Below are 12226 nucleotides of genomic sequence, written 5' to 3'. Positions count from 1 at the left end.
CCCATGGGCAACCCGGGCAGAAGTGCACACACCAATACTCAGCTCTCATGAACAGACAAGACATTTGTTGTTTCCTCAGTTGTCACTTTTATACAGCTGTCATATCATGTTTGTTCATTTATTTATTTATTTTACTGTTTATTTAATCAATACATTAATGGATTCAAGGCAGCTCACAGTAAGACTGAAAGTAGGGATAAGTTAGAAACAAAAAAATGTACAAAATCCAAATGCAATTTAGCAAACAGATTATTATTTTAAAAAACAATATTAAAATAGAAATGTATTGAAAGCAATGTAACTGGAGCTGATAGATAGCATTTCCTGATAAATTTCAAGTGTTCTGAATTTGTCTACCATTTTACCACAGAGATTTTCTGACAAAATCTTACCAAACTGTACCAACCTGTTTCACTAGCGGCCAGCAAACTGAGTGGAGAATTTTCAAAGGACATTTTTCTCATAGTAGGATTTTCAAGGTATCAAATATTTAGAAACAATTTACCATTTTCTGCACAGTAATAACAAGAATTAGCTGTGAAAGATTTGCTTCCCGGGTCACTTTTCACCACTGCTACTACGGTTGCCCAGTAGCTAACTCTCCAGGAACTTCTCTGCCCCCATCACTGCTGGAAGTACAGTATCCATTCTCTTCTGATGATATGACTGCTAATTATTGAAGAGAGTGGATGCATGGGATAGTCTATAGTCTCAGCTTTGACCACAAGACAAAAACTTCCTCTGTAGTACCTTGATTTCAAGGGAAGTCCGGCTGATTCCATTGCTGATGAGCTTTTGTGAAGGAATTGGCCAAAAGGGGTTGATCAGTTCCAGTTGCCCTGTTAGGATCTGGGCCTGTTGCCTTGTGTCCAAGTGAAGTGGAAGGGAGGGCAGAACAAGTTCCTGTTAATTTGGAGACAATTTGCAGCTGGCTGTAATCTGGTGAGAACCAAGGTCAAAAAGGCCCTAGGAATAAAAATTATTTCACCTGGGCCACTGGGAGGTGAAGAGTGTGTTGAGCATAGTTTTTTTTTTTGGGGGGGGGAGTTATTCCCTTCTAGAAGATTCAAGCTAACTTTGGACCTGATTGGTGGGATGGTATCAAAGCTCAAGAAAGGTGGGTGACGGGTATAAAAGTATCTCAGTAAATAGAGCAGTTCTGCCTAGTCTCTCTTAGAAGAATGTTGTTGTAGTAGTAGTAGTAGTTATACTCTGTATATGTTCTGGGACCATGTGACAAACTTACTGTATTGTAAGTATTAGTGTAGGATAGCTTGGTTTTTGTGAGGGCTATTCTACAATTGTTTAGTCTCTTATAGTCTTGATTATGGATTTGTTTCATATTTTTCTGGTTTTCTTTGAAGTTTTAATTTGTTTTTGAACTTTTTCTTTTGTAATGTCTTTAATAATGAATTTTTGTTTTGTCACTCAGAGGAGAAAGAGAGTTATTGCTACTAAAGAAAATGCCTTGCCTCAGGATCCTGAACATTTTGCAGGCATTTGAGTTTTCCTACCTTAGAAAGCAAAGTGTGCTGCTTATATACTGACTTAAAACACTCTCTGGACAGCTTATAATTTTTAATTATGCAGGTTACGCATTGCCTGCCCAGCCCCAGCAAGCTGGGTACTCATTTTACCAGTCTCAGAAGGATGGAAGGTTGAATGAACCTCAAGCTGGCTACCTGGGATTGAACTCTAGTTTGTGAGCAGAGTTTTGGTTGCAATACAGCAGTTTAATCACTGTGTCACAAGGTTGGCTTTTGGTTTTCAACTCCCTGGTGTGCTGAAGGGGAAGACAGGCTCCCAGTGTTGAGGGGGGACCAGACAGAAAGATTTCCCCAACCAGCATTGCACTTGAATCTCTTGGAAATCACTCACACCAGGAAAGTTTGGGTAGTGTGGCTCAGTACTTTATGTGAAGCTCTCTGTTGCGGCCACAATCTTGAGTTTCAACCAGCCATCAAGACAACATTGCTCCATATGGCCTTGGGTGTACAAAAGTGGTTTTAAAGCATTTTTATTGTGTTTGATCTGTTTGTAAAGAATGTTTCCATATTGGTGATTGAAGCATGCATGAATTAAACAGCATAAATCACCTCTGTGAATTTCTGCTGCCTTAGGAGGAACCAGTTGCATTATTAGGCACTCATCCAATTGTGCAAGCTTGTCAATATTCTACAAGTGTCTAATCATCCTCTTCATAATAAGATTGGCACCTTGTTAGTTAGTTGCAATTCATCATAGTGAGTGACCCAATTTAACTTAGGCACACATAAATCACTCACAGGATTCTGGCTGTTGAGGTGGCTTTTTTTCCCCAATAGTCTTTAATCTCCTTTGGTGGAATGTTTTAATGTTTTTGTGCTTGTGGAATAAATATATGAAAGATGAATGGATTGATGGAAGGATGGGTTGTGATAGTAGATAATACTGTAGTTCATCCTTTCCTGAAAGGATCTCCTTCAGATGTATTGGACTACAAATGCCATCATTTCTAACAGTCCAACCATTTTGATTGTCTTTATGGAATCTGAAGTCCAACATATTTGGAGAAACCAAATCAAGAATATCTGTTCTAAATATTAAATGTAGGGATGGTACTTTTGTTTTGTAACCAATGAAGAACCCAGTGGAAGACACTTTCCTGCTCTTTTTGTAGTCTTTCAGCAGCTTCCAGAAAAGAGTCTCTTCAAAATTAATGATTTGTTCCAACAAAGGAGGGGCACACAAAAATATCACCCGCCCATTCTTTTTCACTTGACTTTTCTTTCACCCAGTGTATAGTGCTGGTATGAGGACTATCAGCAGCCAATTGGAATGTTTGGGCAGAATGTTCTTCCCATAATCAGCAGCCAAGTCCTGCCCTGCCAATCAATATGAAGCTGTAACTTGAGCTCTCAGCCCTCCCTTGAGGCTGTTCCTCAGGTGGAACTAAAGTGCACAGATGAATGATCCCCATGCCATTGCCGTTCCCTTTCACACTATTCAGTTTGTGGTTTTTGTTAATCTACTTTCTTGGACTCCCAACACCCAGAACTCCTCAGCCATGGGGATTCTGGAAGTTGTAGTCCAAGAGCTAAATCCAATTGTTAGTACTATCTAGAGTAGAGCGGTTGAATTTTAAGGCAGCACTCTGGGAAGTCCCATTAATTCAATAGATTGACTCCAGCTGGAATGAACAATTGTATTTAACCTCCTATAAGTAAGTTTTCTAAGCTCTGGATTTAAGATCACTTAGACGGTGCCTTTTGTTCAGAAGCCACTTACTCTGTGGAACTTCCTATTACCCAGTATGTGAAGCTGATCCCCTCAGTTTTGGTATTCAAAAGAGTTTTAAAATATGCCTGTTTAGAGTCACTTTTAATAATAAACTCCCTGGAAAAGCCCCTGATGTTGGGAAAGTGTCAGGGCAAGAGGAGAAGGGGATGGCAGAGGATGAGATGGTTGGACAGTGTCATCGAAGCTACCAACATGAATTTGACCAAACTCTGGGAGGCAGTGAAAGACGGGAGGGCCTGGCATGCTCTGGTCCATGGGGTCATGAAGAGTCAGACAGAACTAAACAACAAAACAAAATTATTAAGTTATTCCCTACCCTTATGTTTTATGGCACTCAAATTGGTAATACAACACTGCAATTTGCAGTGTGAGTGCTCTCACTTGTGGGCTAAAGGTGACAACTAGTGGCATTTAGTTGTACAAATGTTAAGAAAGCATTGTTCCATGGCAGAAATGAATAATAATGTTGCTATATGATATACTGTGGAGCCATACAAGGGCTGATGGCAATTCTGCTGATATGGAGGTAGCTTTTATTGTCAAAGGTGAATTAGTTGTGTGTGAGCATGAAGTCACAGCGGGTGGTGGCAAGGTGGGCTTTGTCCTCATTTTGAACAGTATTCCTGACAGCTTGTAGTCGACGGGATGTGTAGAGAGTGTAAACATCCACCATGGCCGCAGTTTCCTTAGAAAGTCTGTGGTATCCCTTACATAAGAGAGAATGCATTGGTGGCATAAAGTTTGAGAATGGATCCCAAGTATTTAGACATCTCCAAAGTGGTGGCATTAATGCTTGCTACAATGGGCTTACCAGGGTTGCCCAATCTGTGTATTTTGGGCAGCAGACAGAGGTAGCTGGCTGAAGTTTTTGTGTGTTACTCTGGTTTTCTTGACATGTATTTTCTGAGACATTTTTCATAAGGTTTTGTAATTCCTTTTGATATTTGGCAGTTGGGTCTCTGGTTGGGAGCTGACTAAATTTAGAGTTGGACAATGGTCTCTCAGCATCTTGGACGTAGTTCAACTTTTCCATGACAACCAGAGCACTCCATCTTTATCTACCTCTTTGATGACACTGGGATTGTTTTGGAGGCTGCGGCGTGCTCTGTCTGACTGAGGTTTTATTATCAATACTGTCCCTTGCTGATCATCCCAGCCTGGGCACAGTGATGACAGCACTCAGTATAGAAATCCAATTCTTTGTCCCAAACCTCAGGAGGATTCCACGTAGATTTTTTTTCTTTCTCTGGTGCAGAGAGGAAGGTGGCTGTGGGTGAGTACATTGTTCCTCCTCAATCTGTGGAGACTCTTTCTCCTCATGTTGAGATTGAGGCATCACTTGTATATTGCTGTCCTCATTGTTTTCAGAGTTGTGGAAATATTATTTGAGTTGTAGGCTGTGAAAAAAAGGCCTCCAAGCCATCATAGAACTGTATCATCTCTGTGGGGATGGGTAGGAGAAAAAAGACAGGCTCCATAACAGGACTGACGCATGTGCTTGGCTCAGTGTGTGGCTGGATAGCTTTATAATGTTATTATGAAAATCCAGTGTTGCTGTCACTCAAGCTATAGGTGGCAGAACAGAAACTGGCGTGGAAAGGGAAACGGATCACTTTACAATCCATGTAAAGCTTCTGATTTTCCTCTAGATGGTGGCATTGTGCAATACAGTGGATATCGAGTACTTGTGCTCTAAGTCTAATGCCACAAAAGGATGCGCACATCATTTTATGCTATTCAACCTTGCTATTTTCTGACAACACACTTCAAATGAAAAAGAAGGCAAACTGATGTTAGAAAATAGTCATATACAAGGAAACATCCATTTCTAGCAATTTTTTATTAAAACATACATACAGTGAAAGAGGGAATACAGATAGAGCCAGCCACCATGGGAGCTCATGGGTTTAATTATGTACAGCCCTGCCCTTGTTTACTAGAAACCAAATGTGACATCTAACTTTGGCTGACATATCTAAAACTATTTGCAAGGGCAGGAGCGATGATACAGTTCTCATCCATGTGGAGTATTTGCTCTCTGTTTTGTGCCATCAAGGGTGACAACAAGTAGCTTTTCCATGCTTTTTAAAAATCTATTTTGTTGCTGCTGCCACTGCTTCTCCTCCTCACTACGTACTAAAAACAGAGTTCAGCTTTCAGTTTAGTGCTATTTTATTATCAAACACATTCAGCAGAAAATATAATTTTGATAGAGCTTCTGCAAGATTTTTTTAAGGCGTTGGGAAGGACTGTAGGGAGAGTTGATTTCTGAAATGGATGAGTAGTAATCGGCTGTGTCAGAAGCTTTCAATTTCGCACTCAACATGCAAACAAACAAAACAATGCAAATATTTAGCTGAGAAAGTCATTTCTAGGGCTCCCCTCCAGATTGTTAGTGGTAAGAAAATTGGTTTCCAAGGTGGATTGGCACACACGTCTATCAGCAGGTTTTGATTTAGTGTGAATCTATTAAAACCAAGGAGAGAGGAAAGACCCAGCGGGCATGATAAATTTAAAGTGTTTCTTCTTCCTACAAGTTTTTGAAGTTTTTGTGATGTACTTTTTTAAAGAGACTGCTGATCTCTGAAAAGAGAAGTGCTTTATTTAAAAGAGTGGGAAGAAATCCTGGTATGATCTGTGCATAAACGCCTCCCACTCCTATTCCACAGGGTCTGTCCAACAGGCTGCCATGATTAGTGGTATCAAAAGCCATCAAGACGTCCTGGAGAATCAACATCTATTCTACTTTTCCCTCATCTAGTGTGCTGGACGCCCAAGGGCCATATCTTCCTCTGCCCGGTTTACCACAAATCAGAACACCCAATTTCCCTCCCCTGTGATTCATCCAGGAATACATACAGGTATAGAATCGGAGGCAAGTGTAAGAAGTGCAGCAGGTTAAGATCACAGCAAAAATCACAGACATTTCAGGGAAGCCACGTAAAAGTGCATGGAAAGATATGCCTAATGCCTTTCATACCAGCAGCTAGATTAGGGTAGATTTCTCTGGTCACCAGAGCAGACAAGACAGGATTGGCTGATCTGACCAAGTACTAGCAAGCTTAATCTCTTCCTATGGTATATGTAGGCTCCTGTTTTTCTTGGCATACAGTGGGGGAAGGAACATCTGGAAAGGGAGAAGCTCAGATGATAGATCTTTTGCTTTTCCTTCATCCTGCACCATATATCTATAGTACAGGGGAAAGGATATTTTTTTTAAAAAAAATCTTCATGACACATATTTATCCAGCCCTAATCCCTTACTTCAGGATACTTCCAATAAACTGAGGCTTGGGCAGGGCAGTTTAGATTTTTCCTGTCCCTTCACTTCCTCCTCCAGAGAAGCAATGGACAAACAAGAACAACAGATGCCTCTAATTTCAGAGCCCTGCAAATCTAGACGTCATGGCTGCGTTAATTAATGATCCTTCCTTCTAACAGCAGACTTTGGGAACTGAAACAGGCCCGCCCTCAGAAGAGGTAGAGATGAGGCTTGCTGAGAATTCAGAAGTGGGTCAGTGGAAACCCTTGGTAAGCGCCTATGACTCTCTACTAGGGCTATACAGGATTGCTGTCAGTTCCTGGGGGTTTGGACAAGCCTCTGATGAGTTTTTGAATATTTTCAGACATCATTAAAACAAGCCTGCTTTTTAAAACATTTGAATAACAAATTTGAATATTAAACTGGTGGTTCACATCAGTTTGTTGGCTGAACAGGTATTGGTGCTTCCCACCCCTGCCTCCTCTAATGGGTGTGCATTCAGAGGTAGTGCCTAGCAGAGGCGGGGCAGGGAAACCAGGGCACTGCCTGTAAGAAGGAGGGAGACAGAGAGAGAGAAACCCCACTCTTGGGAGTGCCGTCCCTCCCACCAACCACTGAGAGAGCCAGACCCCACCAGTTCCCCCATCCTGGAAGACAAACCATCATATTGGGGTGAGCGAGAAACTAAGGAGTGGAGGAGGAAAGAGAGAGAGTTGAAAGAGAACGAAGGGAGAGATTAGAATGGTGAATCTGGGAGAACCGACAGAGGGAATTCCTGGAGTCCCGTGGGAGATGCCCCCCCCCCAGGGAGTGTGACTGGGTGGACGTTCGAGAGGAAGACACAATCCTCCCACTGGAAGGAGAGGAGGGACTACTACTGAACGGCGACACCCCACCAGAGTGGCCCGGACCCTGGAATAGCCATGGTAAAAACCCTTTCAAAGTAGATGATTAGAATCCCCCCCTTCAGACCCATTGTTAAAAGAGGAGAACGTTTGGAATGCTTTTGTTGACACTGGACTGTTGTTGAATACCCCAATAAATGTTACTCCCATTTCTAAACCAAAGAGAGTGGGTGCGTTCTTTGATAAAATGTTGGAGCAAAATACTGAACCCTCAAACTGCCTCTAAGTGGGCACCTGCTGGAGGAGAGGTGGGGCTGGGAAGTGCCGAACACCTGTTCGTGTGTTTTTTGGTCAAACAACCCATTGCAAACTGCCAAATCAGTAGTTCATTCCCATTTCTAATGCTGCATATATGAAGAGTACAGAAAATCATAGAACAGAACCATAGAATGGACACAGAAAACAAGTGTGCTCCATTTTCCAGTGTACTACGAGGGGGGGCTAAGTATTGAGCCTTACCCAGAAAAAATTGAGCTAGGAAGCTGTAACTGCCACACTATTCTACATATTCTCCCAGGAAGTCAATGCACTTGCAACATCTGTCCTGCAGCTTCTTAAGTCACTGCAAATAAAATTCTTCCGATGCTGGTGTAACCACTCATTTGCAACATTAGTTGCCTCCAGAACACACCCAAATCGTTGTCCCTTTAGGTTTTTTTGTTTTGTTTTGTTTTTAGTTTGGGGAACAAATAATAGAAGGAGCCAGGTCGGGAGAATAGGGTGGATGGGGCATCACTTGAAAGCCTAAGGAGGTCAGTTTTGATGGTTGTTGTAGGTTTTTCAGGCTCCTTGGCCATGTTCTGAAGGTTGTTCTTCCTGACATTTTGCCAGTCTCTGTGGCCGGCATCTTCAGAGGACTGGAGTAGGAACTCTGTCCATGCTCTGTTGCTGTTTGTTGGATAGGTGAGTATTTATAGCTGTGGGAACAGCTTTTGTCCTTTTAAGGAGATAGGGTGATCAGTGTATTTTTGTTGTGAATGTATTGTTGTGATAAGGGGGAGAGATTATCCGTCACTGTGGTTGACGGGTGTATAGCTGGTCTTTTTTGTGCAATGATCACCAGTCCTTGTGGCTGAGTAGAGTTCATTGACCTTCTGCAGGCTGTATTTTTCAGTGCTGGGAGCCAGGTCTTGTTAAGTTTTAGACTTTCTTCTTTTTTGTTGAAGCTCTGCTGATATTTATGGATTTCAATGGCTTTCCTGTGCAGTCTAACATAATGATTGCTGGTGTTGTCCAGTACTTCAGTACAGTATTTTGAAATAGAATTTCATGTCCAGCTTGTTTTAGGGCATGTTCAGCTACTGCTGATTTTTCTGGTTGTTTTAGTCTGTAGTGTCTCTCATGTTCTTTGATTCTAGTGTGAATGCTGCATTTTGTGGTTCCAATATATACCTGTCCACAACTGCAAGGTATCTGGTATACTCTCCTTCAGTGGTGAGGGGGTCCCTTTTGTCCTTTGCTGATCGTAACATTTGTTGTATTTTTGTGGTGGGTCTGAATACTGTTTGTAGGTTGTGTTTTTTCAAAAGTTTCCCCATGCTGTCCGTGACCCCTTTGATGTATGGCAGAAATACTTTCTTTGTGGGTGGAAATAAATTATCAAAAGACAAAAATTATGGCCTTTGGTAGAAGACAAAAAAAAGGTCTTGGATTATAAATGGGCAACCTCTCGAACAGGTTTCCTGTTTTAAATATCTAGGTATGGCCCTTCAATCCACTGGGGACAGAAGGGCTCATATACAATATGCAGCTACCCAAGGGGAAAAAATAGCAAATGCCATCTTAAGGTTCTACTATTCTAAAGGGGGTCAATATATTCCAGCAGCCCAAAAACTCTTTCAGACAAAGGTGCTCAGCCAGATGCTCTATGGCACCTTTATAGGGCCTCCATCTAACTGTTTTGATCCAGTACAGCGGGTTAAGACTAAATTCCTTAGAGCAATTCTTGAAGTTCCAAGATGCGTACCAAATGCACAAATTCATTTAGAGACAGGCTCACTAACAATGGTAGCCAAAATTACACTAGCCTCCCTTCAGTATTGTCTTTAAATAAATTATCAGTTACAGGGATTAACCCATCTACTTCTAGAGGACAATTTCCAGTCGAAGTGGTTGAAAGCGGTCCTAAACAAATTGCAAGTTATGGGCTTCTCTCCACAAGCAATACTGAGTATGCAATGGGATGAAGCGAAATCAACCCTTATACAGAGAATAGTGGACATGGAAAGACAGGTAGATCTTGGTAGATGCCCCAACTTTAGAGCAATAGACACGCACAAATATCACTTGCTCCCCATGGTCTCTATTTATCACAGCTTGAGACATATAAGTTTAGGAAAGCCTTTACTCTGGCTAGATGTGAGGCCTTTCCCTCAGCGGTGTTGGAAGGCAAGTTTAAGAAGATCCCGAGGGAACAGAGACTCTCCCCTTGTGGATCTGGTGAGATAGAATCCATTGAGCATATGATGCTCAGATGTAACACGCATAACAAGATTCGAGGGAAATATATTACACCTCAAAAGACATGACAAGCCAGTCAGACTCGGACTACCATAACCAATTATTAATTGATCAAAATCGGATTACTACAGAACTGGTAGCGAAATTTTGGGCAGCATGCCATAGTAGCCAGAATAGATAGCCAGACCCTTAGACATTGGTCTTATATTGTTATATTAGTAGTTTTATTATTTTTTACTTATTTTATTTGGCTTTTTGCAGTATATGTCTGTACTTGAAGCTCTGCATTTAATTTTGTTTTATGTATATGGCTTGATGCTGTAATAATAAAAGTATCTAAGTTGGTGGCTGTTTTTCCTCTTCAGTTTGGTGTTTTCTTGGTTTGATGGCTCTTTTGATTTCATTCTTGGAATAGCCACTTGCCTGTAGGGCCCAATTCAGATGGTTAAGTTCGGTGCTGAGAAACTGACCTTCACAGTTCCGATTTGCACAGTCTACCAGTGTTTTTATTATGCCTTTTTTGTCGTGTCTGTTTTGCCATTGTTTCACCTGCAGTGTGTGACGAGGCATTGTCATGCAACAGGATGGCACCTTTGGAGAACTTTCCTCGACGTTTTTCCTTGATGTTTTGCCTCAACTTGCACTCAGAACCAGGCCACTGAACTTTTCTGGAGGTGCTGTCATGTTCACTTTGGACCTGAACATGAAAGATGAGTTAAAATCATAGGTAGTTGATTTTTGCACCATTAAATACAGACAAATTGGCCAATGCACCCTGAAATTTGTAGCTTCCTAGCTCAAGTTTTTTTCTGGGAAAGACTCAATATTTATCAGCACCCCCTTGTCAAATAATTGAAGACAGCTATCACATCCTGTCAGTCTCTTCGTCCCCAGGTTAAACATACCCGTTTCTCTCAACTGTTTATCATGGAATGTGTCCAGAGGAGGCCAGCTCTAACTTCTTGATATCTCTCATAAACTGCAGCACCAAGTACTGCAAATAGCAGTCCAAGAGAGGCACGACCAAAGGAGAATGAAGTGGAAATATTTCATTTTAATTTAAACATGGTGCTTAAATACTGTACACAAAATACTGTACACTGAAGTAGATTACCATCCCTTCTTCTGGGGGCCTCCTGGGAGTGTGGCAGCTTGCCCATGACTACATAGGGCGGCTATACTTGCAGGAGGCACAGTGGGGGGATCAAACTCCCAGACTCTGGCTCTGCAACCAGATACCTAAACACCCAACCCACCTATTTTAAGCTAAAAGAAAGTACAGTGCATTTAATGGCAAGCTTCAACGCTTTTGAACAGCTATTTACAGCCTACACTGGTGGGCTGTTGCTAGATCTCATCTTTGTAAAGGAAATATCCATTGTTGTGTGTGCATCCATCACATATCTTGTCATACAAATATCAGATAATGTAAACTGCCCTTCCCCGGTCATTTAAGAGCTTTCTACTGAATTTCATCATGGTAAAAGTTGTGATTTTGAGTTCCGAGATACTTGTTTAAGCAGCCACACAATAAACGACTAAATGTAAACTGAAAGATTTAGGATAGGGTCCAGCTAAAGGTAAGCACTGGAAATGAGGTTAACGTAAAACAGAGATAAACTTAACTTCGCCTATTTCTCATTGAAACAGCTGTATCCTACCTCTTGGCTTGACCAGAGGCAGGCAAGGTGATCCTAAAGTCTCCATCTACCAGGAGCAGGCTCTGGCCATGTTGCCTCACAGTTCTGAGAGTGGCCATGCCAAAAAGTTATACACCCCCAGATCAGGACAGGGTAATGTCAGCACTACACAGTTCAGACGATATGTTCTTCTACTGCAACAATGCCTGGAGTGGGAATTCTGAATCTGTAAAAGGATCTGGATTGGTTGGAACCTAGTGAGCTCTTTATTTGCTTCAGTCGTTCCTTGGAAGTGTCAGACCCTTTCAGTGCCTTCCATCCTGGATTGTGCTGCCTGCCTGCCTGCCTACCTATGTGCCTCCAGTTTGGGCCCTCTCCTTTTTTTGTTTTGTTCCTTTTTTAGGGGGAGGTGGTCATTTCTTTGGATTACCTCTGCTGATGCCGCCAGTAAGCCTGCACCACCTATGTCTTTTATGTATTTTCTGAATTATTTTTGCTGCCTTCTGCCTTCTTGACTCAAGAAGGTAAGAGAAAACAAATGGCAATGGGGAGAGAAATCTTCCCATATTCTAGTAACTTCGGTTGCTTGGTTTTAGAGTAGATTGACTCTCTGCTGCCATTCCCCTGCTTTGTTGAAATAGGGCTTTTTTGGACTAGTGGCAGAAAAATGAATGGGAAAA

General features: G+C 41.8%; 1 protein-coding gene across 3 annotated transcripts in view; it reads left to right on the top strand.

Moving 5' to 3' along the window:
- The first annotated feature begins 1036 nt into the window (after window positions 1-1036).
- The window catches only part of PECAM1 (platelet and endothelial cell adhesion molecule 1), a 90443-nt gene continuing 79253 nt past the window's right edge, over window positions 1037-12226 (top strand). For 2 of the 3 annotated variants that reach the window (XM_072990998.2, XM_072990997.2), the window contains exon 1: window positions 1175-1252. In XM_072990998.2, coding sequence (XP_072847099.2) covers window positions 1219-1252 — 34 coding nt within the window. In that variant the 5' untranslated portion in view covers window positions 1175-1218. Of the gene's footprint in view, window positions 1118-1174; window positions 1253-12226 lie in introns of those variants that run through there. The other variant, XM_072991002.2, reaches the window with a different exon arrangement.

Source organism: Pogona vitticeps, chromosome 2 (genome assembly GCF_051106095.1).
Source record: "Pogona vitticeps strain Pit_001003342236 chromosome 2, PviZW2.1, whole genome shotgun sequence".
Classification (NCBI taxonomy): domain Eukaryota; kingdom Metazoa; phylum Chordata; class Lepidosauria; order Squamata; family Agamidae; genus Pogona; species Pogona vitticeps.
Note: the sequence above shows the minus strand (reverse complement) of the source record. Positions and strands in the feature narration are given on the sequence as shown.